Source organism: Limanda limanda, chromosome 8, assembly GCF_963576545.1.
Source record: "Limanda limanda chromosome 8, fLimLim1.1, whole genome shotgun sequence".
Lineage (NCBI taxonomy): Eukaryota > Metazoa > Chordata > Actinopteri > Pleuronectiformes > Pleuronectidae > Limanda > Limanda limanda.
The window spans coordinates 140,001-157,139 of record NC_083643.1 but is presented as its reverse complement, the minus strand read 5'-3'; the positions used below and the strand labels follow the sequence as shown (position 1 = coordinate 157,139).

General features: G+C 47.5%; 2 protein-coding genes across 2 annotated transcripts in view; both read left to right on the top strand.

Moving 5' to 3' along the window:
• Positions 1 to 134: 134 nt before the first annotated feature.
• On the top strand, positions 135 to 7,817 carry LOC133008915 (fibroblast growth factor receptor substrate 2-like). The gene is made up of 7 exons (XM_061076294.1): positions 135 to 527; positions 2,745 to 2,833; positions 2,918 to 3,009; positions 4,235 to 4,421; positions 5,805 to 5,939; positions 6,034 to 6,197; positions 6,372 to 7,817. The coding sequence occupies exons 3-7, from the start codon at positions 2,944 to 2,946 to the stop codon at positions 7,401 to 7,403; spliced, it is 1,584 nt and encodes a 527-aa protein (XP_060932277.1). The 5' UTR covers positions 135 to 527; positions 2,745 to 2,833; positions 2,918 to 2,943; the 3' UTR covers positions 7,404 to 7,817.
• Positions 7,818 to 8,440: 623 nt separating this feature from the next.
• Positions 8,441 to 17,139, top strand: part of nup160 (nucleoporin 160) — a 20,433-nt gene continuing 11,734 nt past the window's right edge. Inside the window, exons 1-9 of the mRNA XM_061076208.1 lie at positions 8,441 to 8,532; positions 10,529 to 10,637; positions 11,531 to 11,741; positions 11,969 to 12,191; positions 12,649 to 12,836; positions 12,921 to 13,157; positions 13,586 to 13,683; positions 13,906 to 13,990; positions 17,119 to 17,139. The exon at positions 17,119 to 17,139 is cut by the window's right edge and continues 48 nt beyond it. Coding sequence (XP_060932191.1) covers positions 8,442 to 8,532; positions 10,529 to 10,637; positions 11,531 to 11,741; positions 11,969 to 12,191; positions 12,649 to 12,836; positions 12,921 to 13,157; positions 13,586 to 13,683; positions 13,906 to 13,990; positions 17,119 to 17,139 — 1,263 coding nt within the window. The 5' untranslated portion in view covers position 8,441. The remainder of the gene's footprint in view (positions 8,533 to 10,528; positions 10,638 to 11,530; positions 11,742 to 11,968; positions 12,192 to 12,648; positions 12,837 to 12,920; positions 13,158 to 13,585; positions 13,684 to 13,905; positions 13,991 to 17,118) is intronic.

Here is a 17,139-nt window from a genome sequence, read left to right as displayed (position 1 = left end):
TACTCTTCCCAGTACTCTTCCCAGTACTCTGTTCAGTACTCTTCCCAGTACTCTGTTCAGTACTCTTCCCGGTCCTCTGTGGGTCTCCCTGCGCTGCTGCGCCTGCGCAGTGCAGCTCTGTGAAGTGTCGGAAGTTGGGCAGCAGTGATTTAGCTCTTCATGCTAACAGCTAGCAGCTAGCAGCGGAGACTCGCTCCCAGCGTCTCAAACTTGGTTTCCAGCCCCAGAAAGGTCGTGTGTGTGCGGCGGGCAGCCCGCAGTGGAGCCGGGGGACCCGGGGGGAGGCTCGGGCCGGCTCGCAGCTGGATGCTGGAACACGAAGCTTTTAAGCAGCTTTCTAACTAGTTGTGATTGTTTTTGGCGCTCTGGCAGCGCAGAGGAAAGATGGAGGATCTTCGGGTGTAGCAGCGGCTAATGCTAGCTGGCTCGTCCGTCCGCTGCCAGCCTCGGTCCGGACCCACCTCGGCCGCTGACCCGACCCTCACCCGGGGACCCGTCCGGAGGATTCAACACGCTGCCGGGGCCTGGTGAGTAGGGCTGCGGGAAACGAGACGTGTTTCCAGGGTTGTTGAAGAGCGTCGCTGTGCGGAGCTAACATGTAGCATCGGAGCTAATCAGCAGGAACGAGCGTTTAGCTTATTGAAGCTTAGCTCCGTGTTAGCTGCCATTACACAGCTAGGACACAACACAACACACGACTAACACAACACAACAAACACAACACACTGTCACTGTGAGCTGCTGCTCGCTGACTTCCTAGTTAAATCAGTCCTGTACATTTACATCATAGAGACAAACTTAGAGCTTTTAGTTCTGATAATCATTAATAATTTAATTGTTGGTTTCATCTGTGAAATGAATCTGTTATTAACATTTCTATAGAAACTCAGAACTCACTGAAGAACTCAAAATACTTTCATCAAGAAAAGAGAGAGTTTCACTCGAGACGTTCATTTCCAACATGAATCATCTTCGTGATAAGAAATTAGTTTCTTAAAAAAAGTTTATGTAATGACCACAATTTACACAGTGAACAATGAATCATTAATATTGAACTGATATTTCCGTCAGTTTTTAATACAATGAATGTTAATGAGCAGATGATATTCAGGATAAATACTTTGTAAAGTACTTTGTAAAGGGTTAACGCATTTACATGAAGTGGCCATCCAAAAATATAAAAATTATTTGAATATGACTTTTTGGAAGAATCTAGAAGAAGATGTTTAGTTGTGTGTTTTTTGTTCACAGTGCAACTCTAAACATCCTCGATGTGATGTCACATTCATGTCATGTTCTTTAAAAATCCACATATTACTCGTGTTCGATCCAGACACATTTTCCACTCGTATATTAACTTGCGTACGATCCAAACTCATGTTCGATTATGGAGCTTTTTTCCTTTCTTTATTCCAGAGGGTGGTCTTTCCGTTTGAGAGCGTGACTTGTTGAATTTATGTTCAGATTGTGTATAACTTTTCATGTAAACCCTAACCCTTACACTCAGGATCTCCAGCTCCTCTGCTCTCTGGTTTCCTCTGGCAACAACCCTGTAAATAAACATAGGAAAAAAGCTCCATATTCTATAAACATATTAACTCGCTTACGATCCAGATATTAACTGACTCGTTTAATTAATTAATATATCAATTATTTAATTCCAGTATTGGATATCTGCACATATATTCTGGCCAGTCATTATTTAAGTTAATTATATCTTCAACACCATACTGACTGGTTCAAACTTAATTTAAGGTTTTTTAACTAAAGTTAACTCATGACGTTTTGAACTTGGATTATGACTAGTCAGAATTAAACTGTATTTATCTGAAACATGAATTATCATCAATTGTAATACATAAAGAAACAGCATTGTACAGGAAAATCAATTTGCTTTTCAAACACACAGGTGGACAGGATAAGATGTCGCTTTTGTCTTTGAACCTGTATAATTGGCTCATTGGAAAAATAATTAACAGATTGATCCATTATCCAAACACTTGTTAGTTTCAGCTCTAGAAAACATGTGATGTTGTCCTTCTGTTGTTCATGTAGTTTAGATTTGAGAGCATGTTGAAAACGCGTTGACATCAATATTTTAAGTCGACGCGTCGGACCCACACAAATTATGAATTAACCTTTTAGATTTTTAAAATGTTTCACTTATTGTAACAAATGTTCTTCTTCAATATCACTTTCTTTTCTTTGGCGTTACGGAAATTAAATGAAATGGTCAATTAGATTTTTTTTGGAGGAAAATTAATCGTTTAGATTGTTTTAATCAGTAATAAAGTCGACGGATGAATCGATAGAACAATAGTGGTTCGTGGCCCTGGTGTGTTGTGTAATGATGCCATCGCAGGACGTTTAGGCTCAAAGCTTGTAACTGACACCGTTTCACATGATCACATGACCTCTGCAGCAGAGGTAACAAGTCACTTCCTGTGTGGGTCTGCCCCCCCGGCTGCTCCACCACCTGAACCATGAGGAGGATCTGCTGCTGAGTTGTTCGGCTGTGAAACACAAACTCTGGAGAAGCTCTGGAGACGATTCTCTGGATCTGAGCTGCAGCTCATGTGTGAAAGGCTTTAATGAATGAATGCGTGCAGCATCCCCAGGTGCCGATCAGGTTGACTTCGCCCAACGCTATTTTAGAACGTGTGTCATGTTGTCATTCTTGTAGATTTGTATTTGAGAACATCTGTGACATTGTTGTTCTGTTGTCATTTGTGTGTTTTTTCCAGATCCACTGTGGATGTTTGCAGATGAACTGAAGCATGATCTTCCCTCAGGCTCTGAGGATGGAACCCGAGCGGCTGGAGACAGGATCTAGGTGAGGGTTCCGCTACAGTCCCAGTGATGTTCTGCACAGTGCTTCATGTTCTCTGGTTGTAAAGAGGTTCCTTCTGTTCTCCAGAAGTCACATGGTTCTCTGAAGAAGCCATGGGTAGCTGTTTAAGCTGTCCAGAGAAAGAGTCAGTTCCAGATACTCATCAGAGTAAATTCAAGGTCAGTCTGAGCAGAGATGCCGCCGTCATTCTCCCTCATTTTCAGTCTGAGTTGTTTTTATTTATGTATTTTATTAATTCAGTTTAAAATTAAAGGGACAATGCTCATTAACAAACATTTCTGTAAAGGAGCTAGTTTCAGCGATCTTGGTTAATTTGTCTCGTCGCTGTGCAGGTGTTAAAACAGCTACTGATGAAGAACAAAATGCATTAGACACGCACACTTTATACAAACACTACAACAATACATAACACAAAACATTAATCATCAAAGCACGCTCAAGCTGCTTCAATCTACAGACTATAGTCACACTGGATTATCTTTCAACCATGATTTTCAATTAATTTGGAACAAACTACAAAAGGTACTACAGTCTGACTGCCCTCGGTGTGTACTCTTCTTTGGTATCAAACAATAATGTGTTTTATGATCAAACACTGTAGATAATTGGCAAAGATTTCAGTGAAAACCTGGTTTGATTAGAAGAGATTTTGAATCCAACTTTGAATGGAGCGGCTCTCATATCTAGAAATATGACAACGTTTATAAGACACTCCCCCTGTGACATCCAGGGTTGAGAACGATCCGGATTCATCATCCAACATCATCCATTAATAACTAAATAAATATGATGCTCATTTTGTGAGCGAGACAAGCAGACACACACACACACTCCTGACAGGAAAGGACTTCTTCATACATATAATGATGCAACACCATGTTTTTAAAGGAATAGTTCACCCAAAAATGATAATTATTCACTCGTTATCTACCGATCCCTTTGCCGATGGAGGGATGGGCGAGATGGTTGAGTCCACCAAAAACTCCTGGAGCTTCAGGGGTGAACAGAGAAGCAGCTGATCCAATACCACTGAAAATATTAGTGACTTATCTTCAGACGTAAAAAAAAACAACAGAAAACACGTAACGTGTCTCCATACTGCTCGTGTGGTGTCGTCCACAAGACCCGACATATAGTTTGACTCTAAACAAGGTCATTTTAAATCCTTAATGTCCTCGGGTATGTTGCTCGAGGTGCATTCAGGGACCGTTGGATATGCTAACGTCCGCTAGCTTAGCCACTTCTGGTGAACACCATTTGGAGTTGAATATGAATGTCGGGGCTTGCAGACACTTGGATGTAAAGTACAGTAGATTCTGGATATGTCCTGCAGCGTGTGTGTGTCTGTCCCTCCCTCTGACAGTCTCTTGACGTTGTGTTCAGGTGATCAACGTGGACGACGATGGGAACGAGCTGGGCTCGGGTGTGATGGAGCTGACCGATGCAGAGCTTGTCCTCCACACCCATCGCCGTGACGACGTCAGGTGGCCTTACCTCTGCTTACGGCGCTATGGCTACGACTCCAATCTCTTCTCGTTTGAGAGCGGCCGGCGCTGCCAGACGGGACAAGGTACATCCTGATCACATTAAACCTGTGGATCTACTGTCTGTGTGTGTCCTGATGCACTACAACATTTATCAAGTCAGGAGCAATGAACATCAACATCAGAAAACACAAACCTTACCAATAGGGCTGGGTGATGAATGTATATCGATAGTTATCGTGATGTAACTTTTCCTCTATACATTTAAGACGTGTCATTACAACGCCGACAGAACTCTTCATCCATGTCTTGACGGACACCATGAACGAGCCAATCATGTGGCTGGAGTAAGTTACACCGACATGGTGTTAGGTTGCCGCACACAGCACGTAGGGTTAGGGGTAGGCACATGGTGAGGGCTCCTGGACAGAGGTGGACATCATCATGTTTCCTGCTTCATTTATAGTTTCAGCAGCTTTCAGTCGCTGAATAATCAGAACCGAGCTGCGTCAGGACAGAAGCTCATTGCTGGTTCGTCCTGTGTCAGAGTCTCTGTCTGTTTCCTCCTCGTGACCGGCGCTCACTTTGCACTTTAACAATAAACACCAACACCGCTCACAAGTCATTAGGACACGTACAGGACTGATCTTTACTGTGTGTTTGATCGCCCTTAGAGTTTAGGACACATGTTTAAACCTTGTGACGTGACGCAGAGTCGGCATCAGGGGGAAAGTGAACGGAACGATCCCAATACATGTGATTATCAGTTTGTGTGTCAAAGGGGACAGAGTCCAGCAGACACACACACACACACACACACACACACACACACACACACACACACACACACACACACACACTCTGTCATAGCTAGTTTTGTAAATGTACGTGTCTGGTTGTAAAAGTTGTAATGATGAAATGTGAGATTGTGTTGTGACACAGCTGGCCAGAGGAGGGAGCAATTTATTATATATTTATTTACATATGAACGTAGCTGACATCAGGCGAGTTGTCCCTGTTATGAGCAGCTAGTGTTAGGCCTCAACAGTTAAGGGAGGTCGTCACAGAAGAGTCTAAGCAAAATATTTAATCAAAAGAATAACAAAGTTTAAGGAATGTGAAGTCAGACACAAAGATGGGAGGAGCTTGGCCGTCCAGGGGGAGAGAGAGAAGTGAAGCCTGGCTTCTATACTCGTCCACAGGTGCTGCCAGGCAGCAATAAAAAGTAGGCGGAGTCTCCTGGCAACCACAAAGCCAGGTAAAGAAAAAGCAGGAGAAGTGCGAAAGCCGAGTTTACACTCAGGTGAAGTGAGAACATTTTGGGCTGAAGCTGGATGCACACCAACGAGGATCTAGGTGCTGGTGACATGGGCGTGTCATGTGATGACAGCAGGTGTGATGTCAGCAGGTGTGATGTCAGCAGATAAGAATGAGGTCACTGTTAATCAAACGTTTGTTTGTGTTTTCAGGTATTTTTGCGTTCAAATGTTCTCGAGCTGAAGAGATCTTCAACATGCTGCAGGAGGTGATGCACAGTCACAGCATCAGTGTGGTGGAGGAGGCAGTACTGGAGACCAACCACCAGGGGGTGCTCACTCCTGCAGGTACACACTGTCTCCATGACAACAGTCAGTTTGATGGAGAATATTGATCATCTCAGTTTGTTGACTGTGTGTGTGTGTGTGTGTGTGTCACCAGCTCAGGGTTACTCTGTGCCCACGGTGCCTAACGGTGTGACCAGGACTCCCTCTGTGGGGGAGGCGCCGTCTCACCCCTCCACCCGCCACCCGTCTGTGGCCAGCACCCGTCTGCCGTCGGTGGGGGAGGACTCCACACACCCCCTGCTGGTGACTGAGGAGGCGGTGAGAGATCCTGTCATTGTGTGTCCTGATCACAATCAGCTGATCGTGTCTCTGACGTTAAACTTCTGGTGTGTGTGTGTGTGTGTGTTTGTGTGTGTGTGTGTGTGTGTGTGTGTGTGTGTGTGTGTGTGTGTGTGTGTGTGTGTGTGTGTTTGTGTGTGTGTTTTTTTTCAGGTTCACACATACGTCAACACCACCGGTCTCCTTGACGACCAGCCCAGTCCACTGACTGTCCCCACCCCTCTGGAAAGCCCCACCTCTCCCCAGTCCCAGTGCCCCCCCACCCCCCCGCCTCCCCCTCGGGCCCGCAGCGACCCTCCGGCCCCGCCCCCTCCGCCGGAGCCCCAGGTGCTGCTGGAGCCGCAGGGCGTGCGCTTCGTGCTAGGCCCCACCCCCGTGCAGAGGCAGCTGATGGAGAAGGAGAAGCGGCAGCAGGAGCAGCAGGAGGCGCCGGGGCCCGGAGAGACTAACGGCCACAGGGAGGTCCCTGCTGAGCCGGAGCCCGCCCCTCTGCCCGCCAACAGCTCCTCCTTCTCCAATCCATCAACAGCTCCTCGCCGCCACCGCCCGCCCCCCCTCACCCCCGACCCGCAGAATGTCAACAACTCGGCCCAGCGACGCACCGCCCTCCTGGACTACGAGAACCTGCCGGCGCTGCCCCCGGTCTGGGAGGCGAGGAAACCCAGCACGGAGGAGGAGAATGGCTGCGGCGGTCTCAAGACGCCGTCGCTCAACGGCTACAACCACCACCCGCACCACAGCTTGCTGCACCACTCCTACTCCCACCCCCTGTCCGCCACCCTGGAGTCCTCACACAACTACGTCAACACAGAGAACGTCACGGCGCCGCTCAGCGCCCACCGGCCGGACACGGCCCGGCGCCGCACCGAAGGACCTTCTATCTTCAACTTTGACTTCCGGCGTCACGCGGAGCCGCCAAAAACCCTCAACTACATCGAGGTGGAGATGGACGGCAGCAGCGGCAACAAAGGCGCCTCGGATGGCAGCAACCCCCACACGCCACGCACCCCCACCTCCCCGCTGCCCCCCACCACACCCACCCGCCGCACCGAACTCTACGCCCTCATCGACATCGAGCGCACCGCCGCCATGTCCAACCTGCAGAAAGCCCGGCCGCGAGACGACGGCACGTCACGCAAGACGAGACACAACAGCACGGAGCTGCCGACCAAGAACACGGCGTGACGCCTCCTGGTCACACGCCTCCTGGTCACACGCCTCCTGGTCACACGCCTCCTGGTCACACGCCTCCTGGTCACACGCGCGTGCAGAGACGGAGACGCTGTTTGTCCCACGTGGACACGCAGCCACAGACTCCTCCTCCTGAACCAGGGTCACATGACTTCCTGTGTGGTCACACAGTCATAGAGCAGTCTCCTCCTCTGCTGCTGCGGCAGCGTGGTGGCGTGATGAAGATGTTAATAAGACTCCTCCTCTTTATATGGTACAAATCAGTATTACTGAACAAAGCATTCCATTTATTCTTTTATATGATTCACTACATGCTGCTGTAACTCAGTATCTAAGGACCACATGGTACACGTATGTTTCTGTATGTACAGTAGATTCTGGCACAATAAATGTCTGTTTTTATATGTACGAGTGGAGGCCCCCCCTCCTGTGTCCCAGCTGACATCACTTCCTGCCTCGCCCTTTAATGAACCACGCTTCTCATGATCGGTAGATAACGATTCATCACAATTAGTTTTCATCATCAATTAATAAGTGTTCTTCTCTGTTGTATTTAAGTGAAGTAATCTAATAGTTTGTGTATTTTCTTTGAAAAGTTTCTGAAACAGGAAACAATTTTTTTAAATAATTGCTGATTGTTGGAATGATGTCACAGTTACACACCTGATCTGATGGAAGCACAACAATTCAAGTAGAAGTCACCAGGAAGTGTTCCGTTAAAAGAACTCATGGAGAGCTTCTCTGATTGGTGGAGACAAACCACCACAGGGAGGGGCCTGTAGTTTTCAGAAGCGCTGGTCCTTGATTATCTTTATATACAGACTATAAACAGACGATCAGCGATTGTATATAAAGAAATGGATTAGATTAAATTAAATTAAATTATACTCAAACGGTTCACTTACCAAACCATTCAGGATACGTTGAGGACGTAATGACGTCATCACAGCTCGGGTGTGCTGTGTCTTTAAATGTTTGAACTCTCAGCGCGCGGCCTGCTTCCCTCTGACGTCACATGTGCATGAGGACAAGATGGCGGTGGCGCTGGAGAGAAGCTTCGTGGAGATCTGCGGCTTCGAGAGAGAAACGGTTCGACGCTTCAGAGAAGTGACGCTGAGCCTCGGTAACCTGTGTGTGTGTGTGTGTGTGTGTGTGTGTGTGTGTGTGTGTGTGTGTGTCCTCTGCGCCTGTGAGACACCGACAGCTGCTGATTCAGCTGCTAAGTCTGCTAGTTCAGCTAACAGCAGCTAACAGCAGCCTGCAGCAGCTAACAGCAGCATGCAGCAGCTAGCTTCAGCTAACAGCAGCTAGCTTCAGCTAACTTCAGCCAGCAGCGGCTAACAGCTGCTAGCTTCAGCTAACTTCAGCCAGCAGCGGCTAACAGCTGCTAATTCAGCAGCTAATTCAGCCAGCAGCAGCAGCTTTTAGCTGCTAACAACAGCCAACAGCTGCTAACTGCAACTAGCAGCAGCTGACAGCAGCTAGCTTCATCCAGCATCAGCTCATAGCAGCTAACTTCAGCTAACAGCATCCAGCCTCAGCTAATATCAACTAGCAGCAGCTAATAGCAGCTAGCTTCATCCAGCATCAGCTCATAGCAGCTAACTTCAGCTAACTTCATCCAGCCTCAGCTAATATCAACTAGCAGCAGCTAATAGCAGCTAGCTTCATCCAGCATCAGCTCATAGCAGCTAACTTCAGCTAACAGCAGCTAACTTCATCCAGCATCAGCTCATAGCAGCTAACTTCAGCTAACAGCATCCAGCCTCAGCTAATATCAACTAGCAGAAGCTAATAGCAGCTAGCTTCATCCAGCATCAGCTCATAGCAGCTAACTTCAGCTAACAGCAGCTAACTTCATCCAGCATCAGCTCATAGCAGCTAACTTCAGCTAACAGCATCCAGCCTCAGCTAATATCAACTAGCAGAAGCTAATAGCAGCTAGCTTCATCCAGCATCAGCTCATAGCAGCTAACTTCAGCTAACAGCAGCTAACTTCATCCAGCATCAGCTCATAGCAGCTAACTTCAGCTAACAGCATCCAGCCTCAGCTAATATCAACTAGCAGAAGCTAATAGCAGCTAGCTTCATCCAGCATCAGCTCATAGCAGCTAACTTCAGCTAACAGCAGCTAACTTCATCCAGCATCAGCTCATAGCAGCTAACTTCAGCTAACAGCATCCAGCCTCAGCTAATATCAACTAGCAGAAGCTAATAGCAGCTAACTTCATCCAGCACTCTGGTGAACGTGGCCGGGACTGAAATTTAGCTCAGAGCAGGAAACACAGGCTGCGTTTGGAAAGTCTAAATCTCCTTTCCTGACCACTGAATCATCTCCTTTCCTAATCACTAAGTCATCTCCTTTCCTGACCACTGAATCATCTCCTTTCCTGACCACTGAATCATCTCCTTTCCTGACCACTGAATCATCTCCTTTCCTAATCACTAAGTCATCTCCTTTCCTGACTACTGAATCATCTCCTTTCCTGACCACTGAATCATCTCCTTTCCTAATCACTAAGTCATCTCCTTTCCTGACCACTGAATCATCTCCTTTCCTAATCACTAAGTCATCTCCTTTCCTGACCACTGAATCATCTCCTTTCCTGACCACTGAATCATCTCCTTTCCTGACCACTGAATCATCTCCTTTCCTGACCACTGAATCATCTCCTTTCCTAATCACTGAATCATCTCCTTTCCTAATCACTAAGTCATCTCCTTTCCTGACCACTGAATCATCTCCTTTCCTAATCACTAAGTCATCTCCTTTCCTGACCACTGAATCATCTCCTTTCCTGACCACTGAATCATCTCCTTTCCTGACCACTGAATCATCTCCTTTCCTAATCACTGAATCATCTCCTTTCCTGACCACTGAGTCATCTCCTTTCCTTACTACTAAATCATCTCCTTTCCTAACCACTGAATCGGCTCCTTTCCTAACCACTATTCCTTGACCCTGATGGTAAACGTCACGAGGTGAAGGAGACATTTATATTTGTATTTAGTTGTAATGATGATATTAATATTTAATTGTGATGGATGGATGGCGTAAGGATGGTCTGAAGTTAGAAGTTAGTTCCATGGGAAGTCACTGTTTACCCTCATGTCTGCAGGTGTGACTGCTCCCCCTGGTGGCCAGAAGTTTGCAGACAGTGCTGGAGCATTTCACTATGAGGAGAGTGGGAAGCTGCTGTCCGTCACCAGCAACCGGTTCATCCACTGGTGAGTGACAGCTTCACCTGATGGTTCCATCACAACAGCTGTGAACAAGATCACTGACACATTCTGAGGCACTCAGCGGATCTTTATTGAATTTTCAAGTGTATATCAAAATATATACTTTAATGAACAAATATGAATCCCCTCGTACAGTTACAGGTTCTCACTCACACACACACACACACACAAAAAGGCAGTATCAATAATTCCATGTTACCGGAACAACATTTCCTTTCAGTGCGTAATACTGGTTTTGTTTGTCCCAAATACAAACAAATTCTCTCTGTTTACCTTTAACTATATATGTCAACCTCTCCAGCCCAAGACCGCTCATCGGCTCCCTCTTCCACATTTCAAGTGATGGTGGTTCTATATTTTTTCAACATAAACCAATAGTTCCCCTTGCATGGAGAAAGCAAAAATCCATCGTTTGCTTCATTGTTCTGTTAAAGTCCTCAGGGTGCATTCCCAGTATACATATTTTTGCCTCAATGGAATATTACTCTAACCAACCGTGAGAAACATTTAACGACATTTTTCCCAAACATCTGAATCTTAAGGCATTCCCACAAGCCAAAGAAGAGTGTCTCCTAAACTTTCCAGCTAAAAAGCGAGTGTTCAGATGCCTCAGAGGTGTCACCCTAACCTAGAGGTGAGCGCAGGTCCCATTCACCGCCTCGTTCTCATCTCTGCTTCAAGTCCTTTAGTCAGTGAGGCGAGTGAGTGGGGGCGGAGCCTGTGTGTGAGTATAAACTCTGAGATGCAGCACGACTCGCTGCTGATGAGAACTGAACATTTCCTGTTGCTGTTTCACTCTAGTAGTTTTCCACAGGTGAAGCAGCACTTGCGTGTGGTCAGGTGACGTTGTCTTTTCTAACCGCTTTGATTCTATGCAGGTTGACGTCAGGTGACTCGGTGCAGCTGGTGGAACAGTCTCTGGATGCCGACCTGCTCAACAACTCCGTCAAACTCCGCTTCACCCACTGCAATGTTCTGCCGGGGGGGGTCACCATCCAGGAGACGCTCAGCAACGTCGTCATCCTCATCTCCACCAATCAGAGTGTCCACAGACTGCTGCTGCCTCACCCCACATGCATGTACCGCAGTGTGAGTCTCATGGTTTCTCCTTAAAGAACCCTGCGTGTGCTTCCTCCTTGAGGGTCATGTGACATCTGTGTGTCCTCTGATTGCAGACACGAGTGTTTCTGTGAGAACGTTAAGCTGAAACTGACATAGAACCAACACATGATTTTTAAAGTGTGTATTGAAGAACCTTAAGCTTTGACTTCAGATTGGAGAACCCCAGGAACCTGAATGTTCTATGTTCTCCTCAGGAGCTGGTGACGGAGCTCCACATGCAGTCCGTCCTCACCGACGTGGGGAAGCTGAGTCTGCAGGACCCTTCGCACAGCGCCACCCTCCCCAGCTCCGTGGTACAGATGGGGAGTCCCAGCTCCTGCACCGCCTGGCTGAGCCACCAGGGGGAGGCGCACTACGCCCTGGCTTCACCTGCAGGGGGCATCATGGTGGTCACTCTGCCCCCCCACGACACACCAGGTAGACACCAGCTCACCGATTCACACACTTAAAACACAAACTTCTTCCTCATATGAGAATGTGCGAGTGGACGAGGTTCCTGACACGTGACGTGAAACTGAAGAACACAAAGATCTCAGGATGAAGAAGAGGAGCCGGACACGTAGAAGACGAAGACGTCCACTTGGAAACACGAGGAGATTCCAGATCTTCTGGTGATGAGGCCGACGCCGTGTGGAGGAGCTGGAAACAACAACACTGATCTGTCCACAGCAGAGTTTATACGTCAAGTCCCGCCTCCTGCTGATCTACAGGCTCCGCCCCTCGCCTGGATGTTCCAATGTTCCTGTTGTTGTGAACGAGTCGGACGAACTCCAGAGATGAACTCCAGAACCAGTTCTACAGGGTTCAGTTGTTTATAATATATATAACTTCAGCACAAGATGTCTCTAACTGTGGGGTTGCGTGTTGCATGCAGGCGGCGTGTCGACGGTGGAGCTGAAGAGGAGCTCTGTGATGGGGAGGCTGTCGGGTTGGATGCCGACAGTGATGAGAGGAGACAGTCGAACTGAACATGTGGTCAGTCTGATCGTCAGAGAACTGGAGGACGACTCGTTCATCTTCACACTGAGTCAAGATCATAGACTGAGGATGTGGTCGCTCACGGTCAGACACACACAGATGCACAGACACAGAGGTAACTATCCATGAGCCGTTCATGCTAAAAACGTGTAGTGTTCCCGTGTCCAGGAGCAGGCGTGTCTGCTGGAGGTGGACGTGTTGGAGTACATGCCTGCGTGTAAAGGAGTTCAGCGTGTGTCAGGTCAGGGTCATCGTCTGAGGATGACCTTCTCCTCCACCACCGGCCTCTGTCTCTGCGTTTACCTGGCTGTCCCTCAGCGAGGACAGTTCACCGTCCTGCAGCTGGTCACTGCCGAAAACAACCGCTACAGCCTGGAACACATCTCCACCCTGTTCACCACGCAGGTATAATTGAGGTTTGAGCCCTCAGAACCTTACTGTTTTGCTCTGGTTTGATATTATTATTTGGGGTTTGCCCAAACTGTAATAGGCCACGCCCTTCACATTATATTACCAATTGACTTCTATGCAGTCCAGATTGTTTTCCACAAAATCCTGTTAGACCAAAAAAGTTTGCCATGGCTGCTAATTTTCCTCGTCTTTAAATATTTGTCCAATCATTATTGAGCCGCTTCTTCCTATTATTGACGAAATAAGGCTTGAATCTGCTCATTGCCGCTTGCGGCTGTATTTAATTCCATTGTTTTTCTTCTTTTGAAAAGTTTTGAACTTAAATAGTCTCACAACAGAATTCTTCAACCAGTGAATCATTGGCGGAATGTAGAAAAGTATAATATGCACATGTTTTAAACATGTAACCTTGGTGTGAGCAGGAAACTCTGGTGGATTTTCATCTGACATCTACAGATGTGTGGGGACTGTGGGTGGACGAGTCCAACTCCACTGTCATCAAGTACATCAACTTTGAGCAGTAAGTAGAAGAGAACGTGGTTGTAAAATACATGGAACTGTTACTAAGTGTAACTGTGTTACTGTAACAAGTGTAACTGTTACTGTAACAAGTGTAACTGTTACTGTAACAAGTGTAACTGTGTTACTGTAACAAGTGTAACTGTGTTAATGTAACAAGTGTAACTGTGTTACTGTAACAAGTGTAACTGTGTTACTGTAACAAGTGTATCTGTGTGTTCAGTAACTTGGCAGGTCAGTGGAACCAGGTGTTTGTTCAGCCTCCACCAGAGGAAGAGGTTCATGTAGGAGTTGACCAGGACCCCAGAGTAAGACCAGCCCACACCTGCATCACACCACTGACCAGACAACCAGATACCGACCTGATACCAAACCAGACAACCAGATACCGACCTGTTACCAAACCAGACCACCGACCAGATAACCAGATACCGACCTGATACCTGACCAGACCACTGACCAGACAACCAGATACCGACCTGTTACCAAACCAGACCACCGACCAGACAACCAGATACCGACCTGTTACCAAACCAGACCACCGACCAGACAACCAGATACCGACCTGATACCAAACCAGACCACCGACCAGACAACCAGATACCGACCTGTTACCAAACCAGACCACCGACCAGACAACCAGATACCGACCTGATACCTGACCAGACCACTCACCAGACAACCAGATACCGACCTGATACCTGACCAGACCACTGACCAGACAACCAGATACCGACCTGATACCAAACCAGACCACCGACCAGACAACCAGATACCGACCTGTTACCAAACCAGACCACCGACCAGACAACCAGATACCGACCTGTTACCAAACCAGACCACCGACCAGACAACCAGATACCGACCTGATACCTGACCAGACCACTCACCAGACAACCAGATACCGACCTGATACCTGACCAGACCACTGACCAGACAACCAGATACCGACCTGATACCTGACCAGACCACTCACCAGACAACCAGATACCCGACCTGTTACCAAAACAGACCACTGACCAGACAACGGACCTGATACCAAACCAGACCACTGACCAGATAACCAGATACCCAACCTGTTACCTAACCAGACCACTGACCAGATAACCAGACAACCGACCTGTTACCAAAACAGACCACTGACCAGACAACGGACCTGTTACCAAACCAGACCACTGACCAGATAACCAGATACCCAACCTGTTACCTAACCAGACCACTGACCAGATAACCAGACAACCGACCTGTTACCAAACCAGACCACTGACCAGATAACCAGATACCCAACCTGTTACCTAACCAGACCACTGACCAGATAACCAGACAACCGACCTGTTACCAAACCAGACCACTGACCAGATACCCAACCTGTTACCTAACCAGACCACTGACCAGACAACCAGATACCGATCTGATACCTGACCAGACCACTCACCAGACAACCAGATACCGACCTGTTACCAAACCAGACCACTGACCAGACAACCAGATACTGACCTGTTACCAAACCAGACCACTGACCAGATAACCAGATATCCAACCTGTTACCTAACCAGACCACTGACCAGATAACCAGATACCGACCTGTTACCAAACCAGACCACTGACCAGATAACCAGATACCGACCTGTTACCAAACCAGACCACTGACCAGATAACCAGATATCCAACCTGTTACCTAACCAGACCACTGACCAGATAACCAGATACCGACCTGTTACCAAACCAGACCACTGACCAGATAACCAGATACCGACCTGTTACCAAACCAGACCACTGACCAGACAACCAGATACCGACCTGATACCTAACCAGACCACTGACCAGACAACCAGATACCGACCTGATACCTGACCAGACCACTCACCAGATAACCAGATACCGACCTGTTACCAAACCAGACCACTGACCAGATAACCAGATACCGACCTGTTACCAAACCAGACCACTGACCAGACAACCAGATACCGACCTGATACCTAACCAGACCACTGACCAGACAACCAGATACCGACCTGATACCTGACCAGACCACTCACCAGACAACCAGATACCGACCTGATACCTGACCAGACAACCAGATACCGACCTGATACCTGACCAGATAACCAGATACCCGACCTGTTACCAAAACAGACCACTGACCAGACAACCAGATACCGACCTGTTACCAAACCAGACCACCGACCAGATAACCAGATACCGACCTGTTACCAAACCAGACCACCGACCAGACAACCAGATACCCAACCTGTTACCTAACCAGACCACTGACCAGACAACCAGATACCGACCTGATACCTGACCAGACCACTGACCAGATAACCAGATACCCAACCTGTTACCTAACCAGACCACTGACCAGACAACCAGATACCCGACCTGTTACCAAACCAGACCACTGACCAGATAACCAGATACCGACCTGATACCTGACCAGACCACTGACCAGATAACCAGATACCCGACCTGTTACCAAACCAGACCACTGACCAGACAACCAGATACCGACCTGATACCTGACCAGACCACTGACCAGATAACCAGATACCGACCTGATACCTGACCAGACCACTGACCAGATAACCAGATACCCGACCTGTTACCAAACCAGACCACTGACCAGACAACCAGATACCGACCTGATACCTGACCAGACCACTGACCAGATAACCAGATACCGACCTGATACCAAACCAGACCACTGACCAGATAATAGAGCTGCTTTCAGACATACGCCGCCTTCACAGTTTCTCAGCAGATTAAATGAATATAACCCAATGAAAACGTGGAGCCACACACGTAGAAGACACAGACGAAGTCTTCTAGAGTTTGTGGTGTTTTGAACCGGTGTCAACGCGCTCCAAACCAAATCACAGGAGTTAAAACTTCCAGTGTGTGTCTGTTGCTCCACACCTTGACAATCTGTTCTGAACACGTCTGATCAGAGATATATATTTATTTGTTCTTTCGGAAAGTCATCATGTGCTTGGAGAGAACAATCATACCAACAACACCGACACCACACATCACCACTGACAGTAAACATACAAAATCATAAGAAGAACTCTACATGTTATCCGGTGCGGCACTCTCACACACCGAGAGCCAGTCATCCCTCATGTGTTTGTCGCAGAGAGTCTGGTCACATGACTGAAAAAGGCAAAACTCGACCGGTGATTGGACGATGGTTCTAGGCTTCATGTTTTTTTTAATTGCCGTTTTGATCGGTGACTGGACGACTAACCCGACCGGTGACTAGACAGCTATACAGTTACCATAACTCACTTTATCCAGATTTATTCATCAGTGTGTTAAACGGATGTTTTGAGTTTTTGATCATGTGACCTGATTCACTTTTAATGTTTATTACACGTTTGTGGACAAATGGCATGTAGACATCACTCAGCAGCTTCCTGTGTGTCTTGGTCCACAGGAGACGTACCTGGACGTTCTC